At 40.7% G+C, this 16,631-nt stretch overlaps 1 protein-coding gene across 1 annotated transcript; it reads left to right on the forward strand.

Moving 5' to 3' along the window:
• Nucleotides 1–494: 494 nt before the first annotated feature.
• Nucleotides 495–13,300, forward strand: LOC101306558 (probable histone-lysine N-methyltransferase ATXR3-like). Its single transcript, XM_004287864.1, is given in 24 exon segments — nucleotides 495–712; nucleotides 899–1,670; nucleotides 1,737–2,597; nucleotides 2,691–3,588; nucleotides 4,005–4,061; nucleotides 4,391–5,539; nucleotides 5,924–6,297; nucleotides 6,381–6,413; nucleotides 6,457–6,523; nucleotides 6,526–6,938; nucleotides 7,030–7,130; nucleotides 7,365–8,307; nucleotides 8,432–8,503; nucleotides 9,102–9,212; nucleotides 9,295–9,395; nucleotides 9,848–9,947; nucleotides 10,038–10,133; nucleotides 10,285–10,452; nucleotides 10,541–10,666; nucleotides 10,783–10,836; nucleotides 11,132–11,379; nucleotides 11,465–11,573; nucleotides 11,663–11,965; nucleotides 12,732–13,300. Coding segments are annotated over 23 exon segments (7,203 nt in total). The 5' UTR covers nucleotides 495–712; nucleotides 899–1,028; the 3' UTR covers nucleotides 12,909–13,300.
• The last annotated feature ends 3,331 nt before the right edge of the window (nucleotides 13,301–16,631 follow it).

Genomic DNA, 16,631 nt, shown 5'->3' on the forward strand with positions numbered 1-16,631 from the left:
TCAATATTCATCTCCCAAAATGTTTCTTAATCTTTTCATAATTGGTAAATAATATAAAAAAACATAAAGGATAATAAATATCATCAAATCGTCGATGACCATATAAAGACATAAGACCGACACGGAGTAAAAACAATACAAGAATATAAAATTTAATGTGAGAACCATAATGGAATAACTGAATAAGTCGAATAATTGGGCTACAAAAGTTCACTATTGCAGTTTTCTAATTTTCTCTGTTTCTTTTCTTACCCGTCCAGAGCTGCTCGTTGCCCGATCCACATCTCCGTACAACGCGAGCTCTCATTATACGTAGACGGTAAAGACCCAACACTCACAAGGCTATTTTAGTCTTTTGCAAAAGCCACGCGACCCTCTAACAAATTAACCCAAAAAAAGCCCAAAGCCCGAAAACACCCCCACGCTTTATAAAAAAAAAAATAAGAAAACGAAAAAGATTAATAGCACGGAGGGGAGGGCCTCGTCTTTGTTTCAGACCGAGAACTGCAACAAAAGAAAGAGAGAGAGAGAGAGACGAACGCACAGAGAGAAATAGACACAGAAAAAACTGTGAGAGATAGATTTTTCTCATTGGGCTCGAGAGCTTTTCCCTCACGCGCCGCTTCTCGATCTGTCTTCAATTGACTCTATTCCCCCACGCGCCTCCTCGCCTCGCCGCCGATCTATTCACTCAGCTCCTCAATTACCCCAGGTAAGTCCCCCCCCCCCGCGATTTCAATTCTCTTCTTCTTTCGTTTCTCTCTCCGAGTTAGGGTTTTGATTCCCGGAGCTTATCGGATTCGGAGCCTCGTCCTCGGGTTCGGTTTTTGTGCATGAGTGTCAATTGACGAATTGGAAACCCTACATTGGATTGATTTTCGTTTGTTGAATTTGTTAGGGTTTTGAAGAGGAGCGAGAGGAGGAAGGAGGAAGAAGACGAAGCGGAATTTGCAGTATGAGCATCGATAGCCCCGGGAGAAGGGGAGAGTTAGGGTTTTGAAATTCGGGGCCTCGAGGTTGGGATTTCCATGGGCGATGGAGGAGTCGCATGCATGCCTTTGCAGCATAATATCATGGACAGGTTTCCAATTCCGGAGAAGACTGCACTTTGCGGAGGCAATACTAATGCGAATGCGAATACAACTACTAGTACTACTGCTACTACTGATAAGAATAACAATGGCTTCAGTTCCAAGCCGGTTGTCAAGAAGAAGGTGATGAAGATCAAGAAGAGGATTGTCAAGAGGCCCAAGGTGAAAGTTGGCAACAGTAATGTGGAGGCGGCGGTGAAAAGTGAGGTGGGATCGGTGAAAGGTGAGAAGAGTGATGCTAAGGAAGCAGGGAACAGTTGTGGTGTTAAGGAAGTCGAGAAGAGTGGCGGTGCGAAAGAAGCTGAGAGGAGCGGTGTAAAGGAAGCTGAGAATGGTGGCGGCGATAAGGAAGCGGAGACCTGTGGTGTTCGGGAAGTTGAGAACGTGGAAAATGGGGAGGATAAGAAGGAGGAAGTGGAAGAGGGTGAGTTGGGTACTTTGAACGGTGAGTTTGTGCCGGAGAAGTGGAGGAGGAGTGAGATTGAGAGGGAGGAGACTGGGGATGAGAAATGGAGGAGAAGTGAGGTGGGGAAGGGGGAGTCTTTTTCCGGGAAATGGCGTAGAGGTGATGCAGAGAAGGCAGATATATATCCGGAGAAGAGTAGAAACAGTGAAGCTGAATTCGGCTCGTGGAGGCCACCCAAGGACGAAATTGAAAGAGGTGAGTACATTCCAGATAGATGGCAAAAGGGAGAGCTGGCCAGAGATGACTACATTAGCCGGAAAATTCCCACCAGGTATGATATGGGTGGTGGGAGGGGCAGGGGAAGGGGCTGGAAATTTGAGTCCTCTTCTGGTAAGTATCCGAGTGATGACGGTTTTAGAAGGAAAGAATATGGTAGAGGTGGTGGTCAGCACAGCAAGAGTACTTTCAGGTGGGATAGTGGTCAGGAGAGGAATACGAGGATCAGTTCTAAAATTGTTGATGATGAGGGTGTCTACAAGAATGAGTATGGCAATGAGTACAGCAACAGTAAGTATCAAGCAAAGGAGTTTTCTTCTGTTAATCGGTTGAAGAGGTACGGTCCTGATTCTAATAGTAATGAGCGGAAGCACTATGGAGATTATGGGGATTACGCCGCAGGTATAAAAAGTCGCAAGCTTTCTGATGAAAGTAATCGCTCTGCTCACTCCGAACATTATTCACAGCGTTCTGTGGAGAGATCTTATCGAAATCCTTCTTTCAGAGTAGCACCTGACAAGTACTCTTCTAGGCATTATGAACCTTCTTTGTCTTCCAGAGTGGTCTATGAAAGACATGGGCGAAGTCCAGGTCTCTCTGAGCGGTCCCCACGTGACAGGTCCCGGTATTATGATCACCTGGACCGGAGTCCAGTTCGCCGTGAGAGATCTCCATATGATCAAGAGAGGTCCCCTTTTGGCCGTGAAAAATCACCACATGGCCGTGAAAAATCACCATATTTTCGTGAGAGATCTCCATATGTTCGTGAGAGATCTCCATATGTTCGTGACAAATCCCCGTATGTTCGTGACAAATCCCCGTATGTTCGGGACAAATCTCCATATGCTCGCGACAAATCACCACATGGACGTGAAAGATCTCCATATGGTCGTGACAGATCTCCATATGTTCTGGAGAAATCTCCCTATGAAAGGAACCGTAATTTTGATCACAGAAACCGCAGTCTGTCTCCACAAGAACGACCTAGGTACCATGATCGCAGGGATCACACCCCAAACTATTTGGAGCGGTCACCACGTGACCGGGGTAGAGCTACTAGTAATAGAGGTACAGGACGGAAAAGTGGAGCAAGTGATAGGCGCAACTCCCAACATAAAGTGCATGAAGACAAGCCGGTGCAGAAGGTTCCCAGTGGAACGGACTCGAATTCCTCTGCCAAAGAATGTCAGGATAAAAGCAGTGTTCTTGATATTAATGTATCTGTGGAGACAATTGCCAACTCTGAGTCTCAAAAAGATGAACTGTCTCAAAGTTCAAATATAAATTGCAAGGAAACTTCTCATATTAGTGCAGCACCTCCTGAAGAGCTGCCTTCTATGGAAGAAGATATGGATATATGCGACACACCACCACATGTCCCAGTGATTGCTGATTCATCCACAGGGAAATGGTTTTACCTTGATTATTATGGTGTGGAATGTGGGCCTTCCAAATTGTCTGAGCTTAAAGCACTTGTTGAAGAAGGGGCGCTGATGTCTGATCACATGGTTAAGCACTCAGATAGTGATAGGTGGTTAACTGTTGAAAATGCAGTTTCGCCATTGATTACTGTGAATTTTCCATCCATTGTATCAGACTCGATAACTGGACTAGTAAGCCCTCCAGAAGCTCCTGGCAATCTATTGGCAGATACTGGACATACTGGGCACTTCGGTATTCAGAGTGGGAGTTTCCCGGGGTTGTGTGCAGATTTTGCTTCTGAGCCTCTAGAAGATTTGCACATTGAAGAAAGAGTTGGAGCTCTGATGGAGGGTTTAACAGTTATTCCTGGCAGGGAACTTGAAGCTGTTGGAGGTATGCCTTAGTATACTGTAATATTATTACTTTTTCAGACAAAGATAGAGCTTTTAACTCTATCTTACTATTCCACATTTTACAATCAACACTCCATGTTTCTTTTTTTGTAACTTAAATTTTGTTTTTGTTAGAATTTCAACCAAAAAAGGAAAGGAGTTTGGATTGCAAATTATGGAGTGTGAATTCTAAGGAGATTTATTTATTATATTTTATGTGAAAACTTTATATTCTAAGGAGATATGTTTGTGTGAATTTTAAATTATCGTGTGAAAGCTTTATATTTTAAGGAGATATATTTGTGTGTATTTTAAATTATCTTGTGAAAACTTTTCATTTTTAATTATATATTTATTATATTTGTTTGAGGAGTTTTTGACTCGTTCTACCCTTTCTGGAATTTTCTCATTTTGCAGAAGTTTTGCAAATGTCATTTGAATGTGCTCAACGGGAAGTATGGGGAAACACCGAAGGTATGTAGAGATTGTAATTGTTCACTCATCATTTTGCAATATATATATATATATATATATTTTTTTTTCTTTCCAATTTTCAACTTCATTTGTTTATCTTGCTATATTTATACTTCTATGGACAAGCTCTGGGACCAGAGGATGTAAGGTCAATGGGATGACAAAATTAATGTTTTGACACCATATATATGAGTTAAATAGGACTCGAAATTAATTTTTGGATTGGATTTTGAAGTTTTGCAGTTAAGAGTTGCACAAGTTTTGAGATATGTAATTGCTGAATTTGCATATTTCATTTTGCCTGAACATATGAATGTTGTGACATTCAGGTCTCTCTCAAGGTCATATTGGTGAACAGAATGATCAGAAAACTGAGGAACCACGATATTCTGACATTAAAATGAAAGATGCAGCAGAAGTAGGATTGACTGTACCCTCTGACAAAGATGCTTTAGCTTGTGGTGATTCTGGTGACTGGTTTTCTGGTCGATGGTCATGCAAGGGTGGTGATTGGATAAGGAACGAGGAAGGTGTGCAAGATAGGTCTTCTAGAAAGAAACTTGTTGTCAACAATGGTTTCCCATTATGCCAGATGTCAAAGGCTGGGTATGAAGACCCTCGATGGCATAGAAAAGATGAACTTTATTATCCTTCACAGAACAGAAGGCTTGATCTACCTACTTGGGCTTTTTCATGTCCAGATGATGCTAATAGAGTCTCTCAAAGTAAGCCTACTGTCATAAAAGGAGTAAAAGGAACGATCCTTCCGGTAGTCAAGATAAATGCATGCGTTGTAAAAGACCACGGTTCATTTGTTTCTGAGCCGCGGATAAAAGTTCGAGGAATAGAAAGGCATCCTTCGAGGTCTGCTCGGTCATATTCTGCAAGTAGTGATGGGAAGAGATCATCTGGCGAAGGTGATTCTCAAATGAAACCAGTAGGTGACCGAGGATCAAAGGGATCTTCCAAATGCATTTCATCCATTAAAACCCCCAAAGACCGTATTGGAACAGTTGATGACTTGCAATTGCATTTGGGAGACTGGTACTACCTTGATGGTGCTGGGCATGAACGAGGACCTTCATCATTCTCTGAGCTACAGGCCTTAGTTGATCAAGGAGTGATCCTGAAACATAGCAGTGTGTTTCGGAAATTTGATAAAGTCTGGGTTCCAGTTACCTCTGCCATCGAGACTTCTAATGCTAGCAAAAAGAATAAGGAGGAGAAGAACAGAACATCAAGTAATTCTTCAGGGCAATCCCAAAGTGCTGCATCTGCAGAATCAAGAACAAATTTGAGTTGGTTGCAGAACCTGCACCCTCAGTTCATTGGTTATACATGTGGAAAGCTTCATGAATTGGTGATGAAATCTTATAAAAGTCGGGAGTTTGCTGCAGCCATAAATGAGGTTTTAGACCCGTGGATTAATGCAAGGCAGCCAAAGAAAGAGTTGGACAAGCACATGTACTGGAAAGCAGGTACGCTACCACTAAAACCTACAATTTGCTCGTTTTTTTTTTCCTGAGCAAATTTATTCAAGGTAATAGTAATTTGTTTTTAGCATTGATGCTCAGTAATCATTCTTCTGTTGTTTTAGTCTATATGTATATACTATATAGACATATTTGTATTTGCTAGTCCAATTTGCCATTTACATCCCACATAATCGCACATCTTTGATAAATTGATTGTGCTTCTTTCTTTCCTTGACTCTCCTTTGACCCATACTTTCATAGATTTATCTTGGACATATAATTTGTTCGTCATTATATATTCTTTCATCTTCTTTTGATATTCATTAGGGTCCCTATTCATTATGAAGTTTCATTCTATGCACATTAATTTACTTGTGATAACTGTAGATGGTGATGCACGTACTTCTAAAAGGGCTCGGTTGCTGGTTGATGAATGTGAAGAAGACTATGACGCAGAAGAGGATTTGCAAAGAATAGAAAAGGATGAATCCACATTTGAGGATCTCATTGGTAATGCTTCTTTCGTCAGAGAAGACGGCTTGAGTTATGGTTCAGAGATGGCAAGCTGGGGTTTATTGGATGGGCATGTGCTGGCACGGGTCTTTCATTTTTTAAGATTAGACATGAAATCTCTTACCATTGCTTCTCTGACTTGTAAGCACTGGAGAGCTGCGGTCAGTTTTTATAAGGATATTTCAAGACAGGTTGACTTGTCATCCTTGGGTCCGAAGTGCACCGACTCCATGATTGTGAACATTATGGTAAGATTTGCTCTTTTTTGGCTGTGCAAATGTTGGAATTATATTCACTTCCTCTAGAATTTATTGTCATTTTGTTCTTGCAGAGTGGTTATGGCAAAGAGAAGATTAATTCTATGGTTCTAATTGGCTGTACAAACATCACTCCCCACACTCTTGAAGAGATTCTTGGTTCACTTCCTTGTCTATCTAACATAGACATTAGGGGTTGCAACCAGTTTGGGGAGTTGGTCATTAAATTCCAGAACCTGAACTGGATTAAGAGCCGAAGCTCACGTGGTACAAAGATGCATGATGATTCCGATTCAAAATTGAAGAGTCTGAAATATATCACTGAAAAATCTTCTTATGTTTCTAGAAGTAAGGTTCTGGGTAATGATATGGATGATTTTAGTGAAATGAAAGTGTACCTTGATAGTGTGGATAAGAGAGACTCAGCTAATCATTCATTCCGGGGAAGTTTATACAAACGTTCAAAACTATTTGATGCTAGACGGTCCTCATCCATTCTATCTAGGAATGCTCGTATGAGGCGGTTGTCCATTAAGAAATCAGAAAATGGTTATAAGAGGATGGAGGAATTTGTTGCGTCAAGTCTGAAGGACATCATGAAGGAGAATACCTCTGATTTCTTTGTACCCAAGGTATGTGGCAGTCTTCCTTTTTGTTGTTGTGGGATGTAGATTGTTGAGTCTTTTGAAATATATAATATCTTTTTTCCTTTTGCTTGACCAGGTTGCTGAAATTCAAGATAAAATGAGAAATGGGTATTACATTCGCCGAGGATTGAGTTCTGTAAAGGATGACATCAGTCGAATGTGCAGGGATGCAATTAAGTAAGTACTTTTCAATTCTGTCCATGAAGTGATCTTTCTAGTGACCAAGTGTCAGATTCTTTGTCCCTCTCTCTCTCTCTCTCTGTTCTCTCTCTCTCTCTCTCACACACACATATACTCTAATTCTTTCAGAGCAAAGAATCGTGGTGAAGCTGGAGACATGAATCACATTATTAATTTATTTATACAACTTGCCTCACGTTTGGAAGGGGCTTCTAAATCCTCTGATGCAAGGGATGAGCTGATCAAGTCATGGGAAGATGATACACTTGCAGGGGTTTCTTCTGCCTCCAAGAGTAAAAAGAAGCTCAATAAGACATCTGAAAGGAAGTTGAGGAGTAATGGTTCCTTTGTGAATGGTAGTGTGGATAATGGAGAATATGCATCTGATCAAGAAATCAGAAGGCGTTTATCCAAGTTGAATAAAAAATCTATGGATTCAGAAAGTGAAACCTCTGATGATATTGACAGGTCATCTGAAGATGACAAGAGCAATAGTGAGAGTACTGCCTCGGATACAGAAAGTGACTTGGAATCTGGGTTACAAAGTCAACCTGGGCAATCAACAGCAGATGGATGCTTAGATCATGATGAGGGTTTAGATTCTCTGACTGATGATCGTGAGTGGGGTGCTCGCATGACCAAATCAAGTTTGGTTCCTCCTGTTACAAGAAAATATGAAGTCATTCATGAATATGTTATTGTATCAAATGAAGAGGATGTAAAGCGGAAGATGCAGGTGTCTTTGCCAAAGGACTATGTTGAGAAGCTTGCTTCACAGAAGAATGGAACTGACGAGTCTGATATGGATATTCCTGAAGTCAAGGACTACAAGCCCAGGAAAATGCTTGGAGATGAGGTTCTAGAGCAAGAGGTTTATGGAATTGATCCCTATAGCCATAATCTTTTGCTTGATTCCATGCCTGAGGAGTTCGATTGGCCTCTTCTGGAGAAGCATTTGTTTATAGAAGATGTGCTTCTTCGCACCCTGAATAAGCAAGTTAGACACTTCACTGGGACTGGAAATACTCCCATGATCTATCCTTTGCGGCCAGTTGTCGAAGATATTCGGATAACTGCTGAAGAGGATGGTGATATTCGAACTGTGAGAATGTGCCAGGGTATTTTGAAGGCCATAGACGGTCGCCCTGATGACAAGTATGTTGCTTATAGAAAGGTAAATGCATATCATCCAGTGCTGTTTCCTGCCTTTTGACTTCTTACTTACCTGGATTTCTTCCATGCCATTAGGATGCTGATTCTTTTATCTTCTGTTATTATTAACTTATTATGATCATCAGGGGCTTGGTGTCGTTTGCAACAAAGAAGAAGGTTTTGGAGAAGAAGATTTTGTTGTGGAATTCTTGGGGGAGGTATGACTGCATGTTTTTCAATGGATTTTTTTTTTCCTCAGTTGATTTGTTCATTCTATGATGAACTGCTTTTAGTGTATCTGTTGCAGTTGTTAGCCTGAAGTTTGAACCCAGTTATTATCAAAATGAAAATAAACAGGTTTCTAAAGTCTGTCATGTGTCTGGTTTTGCGGGTGGGTGACTGAAAATTTGAAATTATGAGTCATTTTAGGCAAACCGAGGTTCTCTTTGATTCTTCTTTGACTTGTTTTATGTACGATGTGCAAGATATGATCTTGTTCCAAGGGCGGCTGATGTTAATGATACTTATACCTAGTACTTTTGATGAAAATATGTTCTTTTCAGTTCTTCTGATATGGATTTTTGGTGTGGACAATTCCATTGTTTTACATGTGCTGACTTATTGCTAAGATCCCCCTTTACTTCAAGCTTTAATTGGTTTTTTTTTTTTTTTTTTTTTGTTGAAAAATGATGCAATAGGAAAGTTTATCTCATACTTGTAGTGACTATTTTGTTGTGTTTATTCTTTTAGAGTAAATCATCTTCTATGTTGATCCTTAGGGTTCCTTCTTACTGTACTTCAAAATGTTAATTGTAGGTGTATCCTGTTTGGAAATGGTTTGAGAAGCAAGATGGGATTCGATCTCTGCAGAAAAATAGTAAAGATCCAGCTCCGGAATTTTACAACATTTATCTTGAAAGGCCCAAGGTGCTTTATTATTGCCCAGTTTCATAGTTAGTTACTGTTGGCTTTCCTGATTTGTGCCTGATCGTTGATTGTTATTTGGCAGGGTGATGCTGATGGGTATGATTTAGTTGTTGTTGATGCCATGCATAAAGCAAACTATGCAAGTAGAATTTGTCACTCGTGCCGACCTAATTGTGAAGCAAAGTAAGTTATATTATTTTTGTTCTGTTGGTAACCTTGCCATCCTCGTCTCACCATGCATATGGGGAAATTTTAGAGCTGTCCAGATTTGTTATTTTGACTTGTAATTGTTACATCCCCATGATAAATGGTTCATTCTTGCTACTTTTGTTTTATGGTTACCTTTTGGATTGTATGTAATAGAGCTTTTGTTGTTTATGATATTTAGACTATTTTATATGTTGGTGCAAGAACAACTTGCTATTTTAGAACATATTATCTGAATATGTAGTTTTAGATTGCACACGTTTCAGTACGTTTTATAGTATGCCATCTAGATGTGTTATTAGCGGTTCTTTATGTCTTATACTGGGTATGAGTACCTGTAGAAATCAGTTGCATTATAATGCCTAGAATTTAGTCTGGCCAAAGTTTTGCTACTAGTTTGATAAACATTTACTGTTTCCTGAATGCAGAGTTACTGCTGTAGATGGTCGTTACCAGATTGGGATCTACACTGTACGTAAAATTCAATATGGTGAAGAGATCACATTTGACTACAACTCTGTTACGGAGGTCCGACTCTTTTGCCTATATGGGTCTCATGTGTTACTAGATTGCAATTTACATAACTGTATCTAACATTTGTAGTCTAATTTGTGACAGAGTAAGGAAGAATATGAAGCATCAGTTTGTTTGTGTGGTAGTCAAGTTTGCCGGGGAAGTTACCTGAATTTGACTGGCGAAGAAGCATTCCTGCAGGTATTAGAAAATCAAACCTGCGCGAGCTTATTTTTAACATCGTAATATTGGTGCCCATAGATAGCTGGTGCAACCAGTGTGACGTTATAGGTACACTACCTCCTTTATGTTTCTCATTCTAACTTTTATCAATGACTTTTCTATTCATCAGGTGCTGAAGGATTGGCATGGAATTGTGGATCGTCATCATCTAATGCTGGAAGCTTGCGAGTTAAATTCAGTATCTGAGAAGGATTATTTTGACCTGGAAATGGCTGGTTTAGGCAAATGTTTGCTTGAGGGGTTGCCAGATTGGGCTATTGCATATACAGCTCGTTTGGTATGTTCTCTCCTGCTGCCTTTTTTGCTTATCTTAATTTTGAAATCAACCATTATTTATTTTGCTGTTGCTTTTGCTTCACTTGAAGGTGAGGTTCATAAACTTTGAAAGAACAAAGCTTCCTGAAGTAATTTTGAAGCACAACTTGGAAGAAAAGAGGAAGTATTTCTCAGATATAGATCTTGAGGTTGAGAAGAGTGACGCGAGAATTCAGGTGAATTTATTTAACTTACACACACACACACACTCTCTCTCTCTCTCTCTCTCTCTCTCTCTACACACGTCTTTTGTGGGTAACATTGGGTTATTATTGCTTATTGCTTAACACAGGCTGAGGGCGTGTTCAACCAAAGGCTTCAGAATTTGGCTGTTACTCTTGACAAGGTGTTGCTCTTTTCTATTTTATGTGAATTAGCCTGTCATCATTTTTCGCCAATTTTTTGTTAAGTATATGATAAAAAGATTTGTTGGGTGGGCTTGTTTTACTGATCAAAACACTGCTTGAAAGTGATATGGGGATTCATAACTGATGGTAGAGGATTTTGGTTAGGCCTTCCCATATTTTTGTGATGGGGAAATACTTGATGAAGCTTAATGTATCCTTTTTATTTATTTTTATTTTTTAATGGTTTATCTATAGTTTTATGTATTTATGACTTTCTGCTTGATGGATCTACAGGTGAGGTATGTTATGAGCTCTGTATTTGGCGACCCAAAGAATGCTCCACCTCCACTGGAGAGGTTAACTCCAGAAGAAGCTGTTACATTTCTATGGAAGGGAGAAGGATCGCTTGTTGAGGAACTCCTTCAGAGTATGGCTCCTCATGTGGAGGAGCAATTGTTAAATGATCTCAAGTCCAAGATGCTTGCTCATGATCCATCGGGGTCTGATGACATTTGGAAAGAACTTAAGAGATCGCTACTATGGTAAGTGGATGCTTTTCTCATGCAATGTCATGGAATCTCCATCTTTTAAGCGGTGCTGACTTCATGGGTTTTATTTCTTTGGAAGGTTGAGAGATGAGGTCCGGAATCTTCCATGTACATACAGGTCTCGGCATGATGCTGCTGCTGATTTGATCCATATTTATGCATACACGAGGTGCTACATTAGAATACGGGTAAGGTTTTCTAATGGGAACCTCTCCCAAGTTTTCTCACTCAATTGTGCTATACTGTTTTGATTCAGAATCTTACTTTTTACTTTCAGGAATACAAACCAGTAACTTCGCCGCCGGTATACATTAGTCCACTTGATTTGGGCCCCAAGTACACTAACAGATCAGGGGCAGATTTTCAGGAGTATTGCAAGACATATGGGGAGAATTATTGTTTAGGGCAGCTAATGTTTTGGTATAATCAGTCTAATGCGGAGCCAGATTGTAGTATGGCTAGAGCAAGTAGGGGTTGCTTATCTTTACCGGAGATCGGTTCCTTCTATGCCAAGATTTCAAAACCGTCAAGGCAGCGTGTTTATGGTCCAAAGGCTGTCAAATTTATGCTTTCAAGGATGGTGAGTTATTTTTAAACGTTTCGGTGCCTTAAGAGTTTTTAAAATAATGAGTTTTTAAAATAATATTCTCTCAACCGCAGTCCTAACCATGCATTGTCAAGAGGTATCTTCTGTAATGTTTGTCTTTGTTGCTTTTGAAACTCCAGGACACTGGTTTTCAGAGGCATTCATTTTTTTTCTTTTCTTTTCTTTTCTTTTCATGTAAATAAATAGAGGACAGACTGTGATTATTGGTAGTTTGTGGGGGCTCAACCCATGCATGAACGTTGTAACTAATAGAACAGATCCTTTTCCCGCCAGGAATGGTTCATTTTGTTAGTTAGCGAGTCTTTTGCATCTTATCATTTCCTTGACGTGATTTATCTGGTGATGAGTTCCATATTCAACACTGTCCTTGTTTTCAATTGTGCCAATGAGTTGCTTTCTAGATTGTGTTCCCATTTTTTGTTGACTAACCTAATCTTTCTTTGTAATTCTCTCGTCAGGTTTTCAGTTTAGTCTTTCTTGAATGCAATTTTGTGGGATACATGTTTGAAATAATGCTTCAAATATCTTACTTATAATGCCGTATTATACAATATAACCTTTCCCGTTAGTGTATAGGTGCTGTTTAGACTTGGTTTTTAAAGTGATATTTTGTCTAATCTTATCCGTTCCAGGATTTAACTAGCGAAAACAATTCTTTGGCTTGATTAAGGGGTTGGGTGGAAACTGGTGTCTTTTACTATTGTTGGTTGTTTAACTTGTCTATTTTGATATTTTCCAGGAGAAGCTGCCTCAAAAAGCTTGGCCCAAGGATCGAATATGGTCATTTAATAGCAAACCGAAAGTTCTTGGCAGTCCTATGCTAGACGCTGTTGTGAATGACTCTATCTTGGACAAAGAAATGGTGCACTGGTTAAAGCACAGACCTGCAATATATCAAGCTGTGTGGGATCGGTGAAGTTTTGCAAGCTAGAGTCAGGAACCGGTAGTGGGATTACTGGCCAATGCTTTGTAGATTGTTTTGGAATGATTTACGGTTTTAATTTACAGCTTCCCCTTATAAATGTGGGTAGCTGGTAGTCATTCCAAAACATGATTCCTCCCGCTGCTTTCTCATTCTTATGTACAGCTCATCTTTGTAATCTGTAATTCATTATTTAGCAGTAGAACATTTGTTTTGGTTCCGCCTAATTTTAGAAAGGAATAGAAAAAGTAGTCCATGGCATTAGCTTTTGTTTTGTAGTTTTACTTATGTTGAAAATTACGACGTTCTTGATTTAATCCTCTAATTGAGGCCCTGTAAATTGTGAAATAAACTCCATTGATTTACCCACATTCCCTTCCCTCTGTACACCAAGCTCAGTGACCTTCACAGTCTAGAAAAGCATCTGGTTTCCAGTTTCCAGGTTATTAAGCTTGTGTTTCAAGTCTCCTTTGCCATTCTGCCTCTGATGATTAAAAGTTTTACCATTCCATATAGAACATTAACGCTTAAAAATTAAAATGTCCATCAGTCGTCGAGTCTGTACATATCAAAGGGTTATGTGTGGTAAAAATGAAGCTTGTTAAAGATCTCTCGTGGGAAGTTACCTGGAAGGAGCACCAGGTAACTGAGACCCCAAGCAAAGCAAGAAGCCAAATTTTGTTGCTTGGTGATGATGCCGATCGATCCTTGGACCTGGTAGTCCTCACAAGTAAAGCAAAGACCGCCAGGCCAAGAAGGGAGCAGCCCAAATTTTGTTACAGGACAGGACAAAATCTCCAACAGGGTCGTATTTCTGTTGCTCTGCTAAAAAAGACGCAGAGCGACGCTTAACCTCATCAGACCGCGAATTCCCGAAAATGCCCCTAATCTCATACGCCCCCACAGGCGCTGTGACGCTCGCGGACAAAGAGAGACAAACGTCGCAAAGTAAGCCGGACGGTCTGAGCCCCCTACGCCTGAAGACACCGGTAGCCGTGCGGGCCCCTACCTCACCACCGTTCCTGAAACGACACGTGTCCTGTCATCACTGTGCTCCAGGGCTATATATAACGTATCAGTATAGGGATCGTTTCATTTCATTTCATTTCTGTGAGTCTGTCTCTTTCTGTTTTGAAAAGAAGACAAAAATGGAGAAAGCAGAGAAAGAGAGCATGATGTCTCTGCTTGTGAGCGGCACCACCACGTCGCCGGCGGAGGAGGAGGACTCTCCTACCAACCTCCACTCCATCCTCGCCGCCAACACCACCACCCAGCCTTCACTCCCTCTCTCCTTGTTCGCCGACACCTACCGCAGCCTCGCCACTCCCAAAACCGAACCGCCGCTCTACCAATACGGCGCCGTTTCGTCCCCCAACGACTACTCCATCTTCAACCACCTCCCGGACCTCCTCACACTCGACAACTCCCCCTACAAGCGCACTCGCCTCCTCGACTCCTCTCACCAAACCCTAGCAGCCTCCTCCCACTACCAGCTTTACCCTTCTCCTCCGGTGGTGGCGCCACGTGGCAGCAGGCTGGCGAGGGAGAGGCGGCAGACGCTGAGCGACAAGACGCGGTGCCTGCAGAAGCTGCTTCCCTGGGAGAACAAGATGGACACCGCCGCCATGCTCGAGACGGCGCACCGCTACGTCCGCTTCCTCCAGGCTCAGGTCGCCGCGCTCCATGCCATGCCCATCGTCGCCTCCGACTGCTCCCCCCCCGTCCTGACACGCGGCCGCGGCGGAGGTGGTGGTGACGTGGAGGTGATGTCGAGGCTGAGCAGGAGCCAGATGCTGCAGGTGATTGTGAACTCGCCGGTGGCGCAGATGAGGATGGCGGAGCAAGGGAGGTGTGTGTTCTCGGTGGAGCAGCTGGCTTTGCTGAACAAGAAGAGCGTCATCAGGTCTGCTATGGTCTCCGCTGCTTCTTCGGCGGCTTCAGGTTCCGGCCATTACTATCATCCTTCAGCTACTAGCTTCTTTGACTCGTCGGCTTCTGCCTCTACCACTAATTAAGCTGCTTAATTAGGTAATTAACTATAGGGCCTCTCTGCTAATTTAGCTTCACTCTGCAGGGTTTAGGTTTCTATATATAATTACTAGGACTAATAATTACTTTAGCTCTGAAGTTTTTGAGTCAGTAGTGGGATCAGAATCAGATATGGACAGTAAAGTTGTTGGTTTTGGCCCTTTTTGAGTAGTGAGTAGTACTAAGCAATAGCTGGGTAGCTAAGGCAATAGGGGTACCAGGATGCAGTTGGAGTTTTTGGAAATTACAAAACTGCAAGTAAGAAACTCTCTCTTGTTTGGTTATGAGTTCTGTGATGGTGACATTGTGCTTTGATCTTATAATCTTGATGTTTTAGCTCATCACATGAAGAATTGATATTTACTCATTTTTCTGTGTTTTGGGATCCTCCTAGTTCACACTTGACACTAATATACTGTATGGTTTTAAGAAGCAACATGCTTCCTATGTTCATAAGGTCTTTGTGTTTTGAGGAAAAGAAAGTTTTGTATGCCTATTCCAATCATGCACATTTCTGGGGGATATGCTCTTTGATTGCATGCCAAGAAACAATGTTCAATGGGCCTATGCAGCAGCAAGTATTTTCTTTGCCCATTTTGCTGGGTCTTCAGTTCCTACTATTCATTTGGGCCCAATAAAAGATGGAAAAATGTTCTGCGGGTAAGCCGATATTTCACACACTTAGTACAGCCCAACACACTTAGACCAAAAAAAAGTACAGCCCAACTAGTGCTCTCAGATTCAGCAATATCGAATTCCCAACATATATAAAAAAATTAAAAATGGAGTACGGGACTCTTCCTTGTACGGTTGTACCATTGTATTAAAGAGCGATTAAGGAAAAGATTAAAAATGAATTGATCGATGCTTAGCCACTTCTACTAACGCCAAGCTGATTAATCTGTACTGCAATTCATGAAACATTAAAGAACAATGTTAATTTGTTGACGCAATTGTTATCAATTATCTGTTTCATTTGAAATTCAAATGTGTCACGAGCTTAACATTCGTAAAGCGTGAGTTTGGAACTTGCACGAAGTTGTGGATCACCAAAATAACAAACAAATCTGTTTGCTTTTCATTTTTCAACTTGAAATGACGTAAGAAAAAGTTTCATAAACATAATTCGCGTTATCTTTTTCAAATTCCTTTAGTTTGAGATGTGCTTAAAAATCATTCTTTAAAGATTTATTATTATTATTTTATTTTTATTTTTTTGTTGAGAAAATAACAACATTCAATTTTTGTGACAATGTTGTGTTGTATATAGGCCTCACAATTTTAGGTTTAAAATCATAGTTTTGGAGGTTTTAATTTTTTATATAACTTAAGGTATGTTCTAGGATATTCTCTATGTGTGCCTTGGCCTTATGCCAATAGGATATGTAGTTAGACTAGATCTATGTATTCATATCCTTACCATATTGGTATTGTGTAATTCCCTATATAAAGGGCATCTATCAATGAATAAGATTATGATTCTCTTGCTATCTCTTTGTCTCTACACTTTATCCTTCATCAAGGTAGTTATTGATTGTAGATATGTCTCATAGAGACATTGAGTGCTTCGCAGATAGTGGAACTATCCACAACATTCTAAGGAACCATGTTAAGTTTTAAAGACATTCCAGCTAATGGTTTTCATTTGAAAACACATTGTGAGAATGAACAAGAATTCTTTTGTGTATA

This window comes from Fragaria vesca, linkage group LG1, assembly GCF_000184155.1.
Source record: "Fragaria vesca subsp. vesca linkage group LG1, FraVesHawaii_1.0, whole genome shotgun sequence".
NCBI classification, from domain to species: Eukaryota; Viridiplantae; Streptophyta; class Magnoliopsida; order Rosales; family Rosaceae; genus Fragaria; species Fragaria vesca.